Genomic DNA, 9,199 nt, shown 5'->3' with positions numbered 1-9,199 from the left:
TGCAACCCTGAAACAAATACACAGACTTTATTTATGCACAAATACATTTCCCAGCAAGGACAGAAGTGATTTAAAATCACACAACTTCCCAGGGCAGCTAGTGCCCATGTACTTCGGACAGGAAGGTGGTAAGTGGCGTAGGGGACTAGGTCAGAGGAGTAAGGCATAAGAAGCTCACCAACAAGGAGCTAGGCAAGGAGAAAGAGGATGAGAGGGATTAGAGGAGGAAGAGAAGGGTAGGAGACTTTGGGGGAGAAGCAGGAGGCAGCTGAGAGGAAGGGGAGCTGGTCTCAGATCAGATGCAGGGGTGATCATGCCAGATATCCCCAGGCCTCCACTGGTTCAGCTGGGCCTGCTCCAGAGGAAGAAGTTGCAGCGGGAGGAGGGGTCATTAGGAGGACCCCGGGGCCTGGCACACATGTAGAAGTGGCGGCCCAGGTTGGGTCCTGGCTTCTTCACAGTACGCATCACACATGGCTCCCTGTGGCCCCCACAGAGGGGTATGTGCAAGGGCCCCGCCAACAAAGACTTCCAGAATGAGGTCCGTACTTCCTTCTCATCTTTGGCTTCTGAAGCCTTGGCCTGCCCCTTCACCACTTTGGCCACTGCCTCCTCTTCTGAAGTCTTCGGGGTCATGAGAGCGCTCATCAGTGGCAGGCTAGGCAGCTCTATGTCAGGAGAGGCTTGGGGACAGCTAGGGGAGGGCTGAAAGTAGCTCTTCAGGTTTTTCTGGCCTCTGCTAGAGCCAAGCTGACTGGGCCGAAGCCTGGTTGAGCGCACGCGGGCTTTGTTTTGGCATGTCTGTACCCGAGTTTGACTGTTATGCTGCGGTGCCGACTGCTCCAACACAGGCCCTTGTTTGAGAGGAACTAGGAAGCGAAGGATCTTGAGCTGGGTGCCTGCAAACTCAGGAAGGAAGCGGGTACACAGAGATGGGCACTGTTTTGCAGGCACAGAGGACACGCTCAAGACTGCACCCACAGGGCAGTGGTCCGAGCCCATTACCTCAGGCAGCAGGAAAGAGGCCTGAAAGGTGTCTATGACCAGGGTCCTGTCCCCCAGCACATAGTCAATCCGAGAGCCATAGTTGAGATGGCGGGCGCCCGTGACTGCTGACCAGCAGGTGAAGGCCCCCTCCTGCTTTGGTTGGAAGCAGCGGTAGCTATCGATGAAGGGCCCTACATGAGAGGCAGACTGGCACCCCAAGTTACTGAGCAAGCCGTCCATCCACTTGCGCCCTGGGTCTTCTTCAAAACATTCCTAGGCGAGAGGGAAAGGGAGTTGGAAAAGAAAGAGACAGAACTAGATACCTAGAACTGGAAGGGACTTAGACTAACTGCTGCATTTTACAAATAAGAAAATTTGGTTGTCCCAAGACGACTACTGCTTAAGGTTATATACATGCGCCACCATGCCCAGCTAATTTTTTGTATTTAGTAGAGACAGGGTTTCACCATGTTAGGCTGGTCGGGAACTCCTGACCTCTGGAATTGGCAGAGCTGGGATTCTGATTTTCATCCTATTTAAAAGCCCATGCTTATTTTTCCCTCTACATGAGCTTGAATTTATCTTGCATTGGTCCATCAATAGCAAATCTGAAAGTTAGTTTAATCGAAGCAATTCCCAGAACTGCTTTTCAAAAGAATGGAAAACAGGAAGTTAAAAGTGGTTGCCTCACCAACAGAATGGGAAAAAATTTTTGCAAGCTACCCATCTGATAAGGGGGCAATATCCAGAATCTAGTTTAGTTCTTTGGAACTAAAACACATTTACAAGGAAAAAAAAAACCATCAAAAAGTGGGCAAAGGATATGAAGAGACACTTTCCAAAAGAAGACATTCATGCAGCCAACAAACATATAAAAAAATGCTCATCATCACTGGTCATTAGAGAAATGCAAATCAAAACCACATTGAGATACCATCTCTTGCTAGTTAGAATGGCAATCATTAAAAAATCTGGAGACAACAGATGCTGAAGAGGATGTGGAGAAATAGGAACACTTTTACACTGTTGGTGGAAGTGTAAATTAGTTCAACCATTGTGAAAGACAGTGTGGCGATTCCTCAAGGATCTAGAAATAGAAATACCATTTGACCCAGCAATCCCATTACTGGGTATATACCCAAAGGATTATAAATCATTCTATTATAAAGACACATGCACACGTATGTTCACTGTGGCACTGTTTACAGTAGCAAAGACCTGGAACCAACCCAAATGCCTATAAATGATAGACTGGATAAATAAAATATAGAACATATACACCATGGAATACTAGGTAGCCATAAAAAGGGTGTGTTCCCATGGAATATTATGCAGCCATCAAAAACGATGAGTTTGTGTCCTTTGTAGGGACATAGATGAACCTGGAGACCATCATTCTCAGCAAACTGACACAAGAACAGAAAATGAAATACCGCATATTCTCACTTGTAGGCAGGTGTTGAACAATGAGAACACATGGACACAGGGAGGGGAGCACTACACACTGGGGTCTATTGGGGTGAATAGGGGAGGGACAGCGGGTGGTGGGGAGGTGGGGAGAGATACCATGGGGAGAAATGCCAGATATAAGTGAAGGGGAGGAAGGCAGCAAATCACACTGCCACGCGTGTACCTATGCAACTATCTTGCATGTTCTTCACATGTACCCCAAAACCTAAAATGCCATTTAAAAAAAAGGATGTGTTCATGTCCTTTGCAGGGGCATGGATGAATCTGGAAATCATCATTCTCAGCAAACTAACACAAGAACAGAAAACCAACCACCACATGTTCTCACTCATAGGCAGGTGCTGAATAACAAGAACACAAGGACACAGGGAGGGGAACATGACACACTGGGGTCTGCTGGGAGGTAGGGGGCTAGAGGAAGAATAGCAAGGGGTGGGGAGATTGGGGAGGGATAACATTGGAAGAAATACCTAAAGTAGGTGATGGAGGGATGGAGGCAGCAAACCACCATGGCATGTGTATACCTACGTAACAATCCTGCAAGATCTGCACATGTACCCCAGAACTCAAAAAGTGTCATTTTAAAAATTAAATAAATGCAAAAAAAGTTTAAATAAATACAAAAAAAAAGTGGTTGCCTCTATGAAGTAGGGCTGGGGTTAACAGATCCGAAGACCGTCAGCTTCTTCCTTTAAACCCTCTGGCACTATTTGGCTTATCTGGTGTGTCAAAGCCCTCAATGACCATCCCTAACTCATGAGCTGAGGACCTGCAAGGATCCAGGTCTGAATACTTCCTTAGGCTCTGATCCCCAATCCATCATCCATTAGTCCATCCATTCAATCCACCTACACACCCAGTCATTCGATGCAACAAATGTTCATGGAATACTTACTATGCATCAAGCATGATGCCAGGGACAAAGTAGGAACCTGATCTATTCCTGGGGACCAAGGAGGCTTCATTTCAATAAGTGATCTGGAGCTGAGGTGTGGAGGCTGAGCAAGAGTAACCTAGGTGGAGGGTGCTCTTAACTTTAAGAACAGTCTCTGTGTTGGGCCTGTGGAGGGAGCGTGCTGTGTACCCAAAAGACTTGAGGAAAGACCAGACTTAGGACCAGAATACCAGCAGGAAATGACTGCCATAGTCACACAAGCAAGATGACTGATGGTCACTTGGACTAGTGTGGCTGCCAGAGGAGACAGAAGCATGAAATTATGAGATGATTTATAGCAAGATTCAACAGTGCTTGCCGACTGACTGAATGTGGGAAGTGGTGTAAGAAAGAAAGACGATACTAGCACAATTCCCAGGCTGCAAGTTGAAGCAACCGAGGGGATGATGCTGCCATTTACAGAAATGACAAGACTAAAAGAGCAAGCCTGGTGGCAAGTGGACATGTTCTGCTATTTTGGAAAGACTGTGTATGTCATCTGAGCTGACACTATCAGTTCTCTTTTCCTGAAGGAGAAAATGAAGGAGGTACACATACTTGTGAGATCTAGAATAGCTCTGGACTAAGTAGAGAAGGCATATAGGCGTATGATGCTATCACGGGAATCTGAAAGCACACACTGAATAAATGCATAAGCGGAATGAGGCAGGGAGGAACTGAAGGCTCACACTTTGTAGCATTCTCTCTGCTCCCCACCACACCTCCACCACCATTCTCTCACTTCTGTTCATTTTCCCAGCTGGGAGCCATATCTACATTTATGTTGCTCTTATGCAAATTAATCAAGGAATATTCTCATGGCCCCTTCTCTGAGCCAAGCTCAGTGCTGAGTGGGACTGTGCCAGCAGGAATCACTGATCCCCCATCATGAGACATGAGGCAAACCAAGATGAGAGCTGGCTTGAAAATCCTAGGGCAGTGGTTCTCAAGCCTAGCTGCACAGTAAAGTCACACTGGAGGCTTTCAGAACATGCCACTACTCTGGCCCCACACCCAAGAGTACTGAGTCCATTGGTCTGGAGTAGTGCTAAGATATTGATATTTTTGTTCTAATACGCAGTTAGGAATTGAAAACCATGGGCCTAGGGGGACTGAGATAAGAGATTCATTTAACAAAAAGACAGAAAGGGGGTCATGTCCACCAATTCAGGGCACAGTGAGAAAAGCCAGAATGAGAATAGCTTTTGCAACGGGCAGAAAGGTGACAACCTGTCTAAAGAGGACAAAATGTGTAGGGACACTGAAGGTGGAAATAGAGACAGGTCACAGACCAAGAGCCTTGAATACTAGGCCTCCATATTTTCTCTGCATCACAGAGATAACAGCGAGGTACTGAAAGCTCACAAGCAAGAAACAGAGTGTATTAAGGAAATGACCAAGGCGATGTGGAACTCACAGTCCTTGAAATCTGACTCCCCAAAAACTCTTCAGCCCCATCTTCCACCACGCACCTCCCTTCCCATGTCACTAACAAGAAAGGGACTTGTGGTTCCCCATACACACAATGCAAATTCTCACCTTGAAACCTTTGCCCATGCTACAATGCTTTGCTACCTCAAAGCTCTGTTCTACTCATCTTTAAAGATTCAGCCATTTTCAGCTGCCTGTCCTGATGTCTGACCTCACCTAGGAATCCCATCTCTGAACTCCCGTAGTTTTCTGGGATGTCATCTGTGCCTCTGCCCTGAGAATACCATCCTATAACCTGCTAGCCATGTGTCTGTAGCCCACAACCATGCTGAGAGTTCCTAGGAACCAAGAGCTGGATCTGACTCCTGAGCCCTCAGTATGGGCTCAGGGCCAGGCCATGATCAGAGTCAGTATTGTCCATTGAATGAATGACCAATCCTCAGTACTATAAGAATAGTATTGCAAAGCAAGCTCTACTTTCCAATAAAGGAGCTGTCCCTGGGCCAAAAACCCAGTGTTGGTTGGCTGGACAAATAGAATCAGTCAGGAGTGGGGCCAGGCACCTAGAGGGAGCCTTACCAGGTTGACTGAATCCCAGTGGTCAATGGGGCGGTGGGCTGTATTCAGGTCACCCAGAATGATCACATGGCTGAAAAACACAATGTGGGATTGTTAGAAAGGGGTGCAGTAGTCCTGGCCCATATACTTTTTCCTGGGCCCAAGAGCTCAGACAGGCCACTTCCCATATTGAGGATTCCTAGCCAACAGCTACTCATAGCAGCCTACCTCTCCACAATCTTACTACAACCTTGCTGCCTTTCACATCTGACCAACCCAACTCTGATCTCCAAAGGTGACAGCGTTCTGTTTGACACGACTGCCTCACTGATCAGTACCTAATGAGCATTTTTCTTGTCTTTCGAAGCTGAACTCAGATACCACCTCCCCTTGATTGCTCTAACCCATCCTCACTTTCCTGTCCTTCCCTGGAACAAGACTTTCCTTTGCTCCCAGGCACTTTACCATTGTCATCTCATTTCACCCTTAAAACTATTCTGTCAGGTAGAGATTCATATATTCATTTGACAAAAGAGAAAACAGAGGCAAGACTAGCCCTAGGGCTCACACACAGTGAGCAAGAGCAGGAGCCTGAATAAGTGGTCAGAGTACAAAACCCACGTTTCTTTTGAGCAGAGCCTACTCAGGTGGGCATACTGGGGTCTGCAACTATGCTGTGAAATAATTCAGAGACGAAGGGTCCATATCCCTTTCAATGGAGCTTGACACAGGGCTGGGTACTCAGGACGAACTCAAGGAAGCCTTGCTGCCCAGGCTTGCAGTACCTGCCTGCCGCCAGGAGGGCTTCTGCTCGGATTTGCAGCAAGCGATAGAAGCGCATCTTAAAGACCAGACGCTCAGGCCTCCCAGGGTCTGCGTGGGGGCAGTACACGTTGATTAGGGTCAAGGTCCTCTCCTTTCCTTCCCATGTGCTGGAGAAAAGAAAAACCCCCAAAAGGAGTCAGTTTCAAACCTCCCCTCCTGTCCCTTCCCCATACCACATGGCTTCCATTTAGTGACTGTCTGGGATGGAAAAGAAAAGGGTTAAAGAGACACAAATGAGCTGGTATGCACGGGACTTGGGGACTGACTATTGGTAAGGCAGGGAGAGGGACATCTAAGGATGACAACCAGGTGATTGTGCTGCTATTCACAAAGACAGAACACCCAGAAAGAGAGCAACATGGAGCAGAGAGTTCAGCACTAAGTTGCTTTTGAGGTGTCTGTGGTAGTAAGAGCTGGATCACCTGGCCAGCCCCCCACTGCAGAGATGGAACTCAAGCCTCAGAGGGATACGTAATTTGCCAGGGTGATATAGTGAGCAGCCCAGCCAGGACTAAACGAGGAAAGGCAAATTGGGAACTTCTCCGCAGTGCATGTATGTTTATAAGGGAAACCTTAGAATCTTCACTCAAAAAGTCACACCAGCAGTGCTCAGAAGCAGGGAGATATGAGCTATTACCGGATCTTGTGCTGTGTGAGGAGGGCCCGGCCCTCACTATCCAGAGCCCGGAGTTCCTCTTGGGTAAACTCATCCATGTTTCCATAGCAACCCACATCCCCATTCTGGGTGGCAAACAGGCCACTCAGGCCTTCTTCAGCAGCCACTGGGGTAGCGCTGTCCTTACAGAAGGTGGCTACACCTGGGAACAGACAGGGTACACTGAGCGGACCTGGCAGCCAAAAGCCTGTTGTACAGCCTGTCCCACTCCAACTGTCCCCACACAGGTCACCTAAGTCATCTTCACAAAGTGTGGCTCTTGGGCAACCTTACTCAAACCCTGGAGTCTTACTTCCTGCATCCAAAAAAGCCATAGGATAATAACAGCTAATGTTCTAAGTTTTTACATTGATACATGGTGAGTGCTCAAGAAGTATTAGCTATTATCACATGGATTAATTCATTTAATCCTTGTAAAAGCCCTAGAAGGTAAACATTATCCTCATTTTCTAGCTGAGTAACCTGAGGCACCAAGAGGTAAAGTAACTTGCCAGAGGGTACACAGCTAGGAAATGAGCCATGATTCAAACCCAGGCCATCTGGCTTCACAGTTCACACAATTAAGTACCATACTACTACTGTACTTCTGAGGTCCAGCAGGACAATTTTATACATAAAAATTATATTTCACATAACTTACTATTATGCAGCTTTAGCTCTGTAAACTAAATGTCTAAATTTCTTATTACCCTCTCATCAAATATTGGAAACCCTCTTCCCCTACCTGCCACCATCACTAATTTAAAGTCCACAGAAGGCCCCATTTACCAGAATAGCCACTACGGTTGCGGCTGAAGCTGAAATAGGAGTTATAACCCTCAACGATAGCCAGGGGTTCTGTCAGTGCATCCCCTGGGGAAAAAAAAATGTAAGATTAAGTCAGAAGTAAAACTAGAATGCACGAAACACAAAGTCCTGGAATCACAGTTTTAGGCTAATTCCTTGCACACATCAGAGCCAGAGTTGGGGGTGAAGGAAATGAAGTATCTATGATTAGAGGAGGAGCTAGAAAGATGGGAAAAGCCAGAGAGGAAACTGATATGAGAATCAGAAGGGTAGGGGGAGAGTTAAAGACTATGAAGTGGAGCTTGAGAATTAGGTGGGAGGGGAAAAGAATGAGACCTAAGCCTGGGGGTCTGGATGATGGGAGGGAGCTGGAGGTGGGGATGGACATATGAAAGTGAGCATCTGAGCTAAGGGTGGGAGGTAAGAGAGAGGGAATTAGGGGATCTGCACTGGGGACGGAGGGAAAAGAAATTAGGGGATTCTGAGGGAAAATAATAGGGAGAAGAAATAAGAGGACATCTAAGGTTGGGGTGGGAAATGAGGTGGGAATTAGAGGCTTTCAGCTGGTGAAGAAAGATGGGGATAGATAAGGGGTCTTGGGGACAATTTTATACATAAAAATTATATTTCACATAACTTACTATTATGCAGCTTTAGCTCTGTAAACTAAATGTCTAAATTTCTTATTACCCTCTCATCAAATATTGGAAACCCTCTTCCCCTACCTGCCACCATCACTAATGGTGTGAAGTAGAGGTGTGAAAAGGAGGAAACTACAAAGACTGAGCTGGGGTCAAAGATGGGGTGGGAATTAGAGGATCTGAGCTTGGGGCAAGGATGAAGAATTGGGGGGTTTGACTGGGTGCGGGGAGATGGACAGCTTATGGAAGGAGGAAATTCAGGGGACTGAATTTGGGGCTGGAGAATGAGTGGGAATCTGACTACATACGGGGTTTGGAGGAGGAGCTAAAGTTTGCTGAAGACGAGAGATGAGTGCAATTAGGGGATCCAGCTAGGGTGGGAAATGGGCGTTTAAGGGGGAAGGGATCTGGGTCTAAGGGCAGAACTCTAAGACTAGGAAACTGGGAAAGTAAAATTACATGGAGCAAGAGGCAAAAGTTTGTGAAAAAGAAAAAGTATGTAGGGATCCTGGAATTCAGAGCGCTCACTGGTCACTTTGGTCTCCTGGAGACAGACGATATCGGCATCCAGCTCGTCCAAAATGCGCCCCACGGCCACAGCGGCACAGTTGTTGGGTTCCTGATTTGCCATCCCTTGCAGGGGTCTCCGAATCCCATTGATGTTCCAGCTCACCACACGCAACATCTTAAAGGGTCGGGACAGTCCGCGCCAAAGAAGGCGCGGGAGAACGGCTTGCTGTTCGGAAGTTGGCCGGGCCCGCCTCCCGCGCGCCTTTGCGCAGGCGTTCTCGTGCGTGCCACAAAAGCGTCTGACGCACTGGGGCGGGGCTTCAACTTTCTTAGCTCTCATTGGCGGGAAGAGGAACTGGTGGACGCTGAAGGAAGCAGAGC

The 9,199-nt window shown here is 47.4% G+C and overlaps 1 protein-coding gene across 2 annotated transcripts; it reads right to left on the bottom strand.

Moving 5' to 3' along the window:
* Nucleotides 1-9,086, bottom strand: APEX2 (apurinic/apyrimidinic endodeoxyribonuclease 2). 2 transcript variants are annotated; one of them, XM_002762915.7, is made up of 6 exons: nucleotides 8,837-9,086; nucleotides 7,650-7,733; nucleotides 6,843-7,023; nucleotides 6,166-6,312; nucleotides 5,402-5,471; nucleotides 1-1,260 (listed from the first exon to the last, which is right to left on the bottom strand). In XM_002762915.7, exons 1-6 carry the CDS (start codon nucleotides 8,991-8,993, stop codon nucleotides 343-345), a joined length of 1,557 nt encoding a protein of 518 aa, XP_002762961.5. In that variant the 5' UTR covers nucleotides 8,994-9,086; the 3' UTR covers nucleotides 1-342. The 2 variants fall into 2 exon arrangements, with proteins under 2 accessions (XP_002762961.5, XP_078220180.1); XM_078364054.1 differs by lacking the exon at nucleotides 6,843-7,023.
* Between the last annotated feature and the right edge of the window lie 113 nt (nucleotides 9,087-9,199).

Source organism: Callithrix jacchus, chromosome X (genome assembly GCF_049354715.1).
Source record: "Callithrix jacchus isolate 240 chromosome X, calJac240_pri, whole genome shotgun sequence".
Lineage (NCBI taxonomy): Eukaryota > Metazoa > Chordata > Mammalia > Primates > Cebidae > Callithrix > Callithrix jacchus.
Note: the sequence above shows the minus strand (reverse complement) of the source record. Positions and strands in the feature narration are given on the sequence as shown.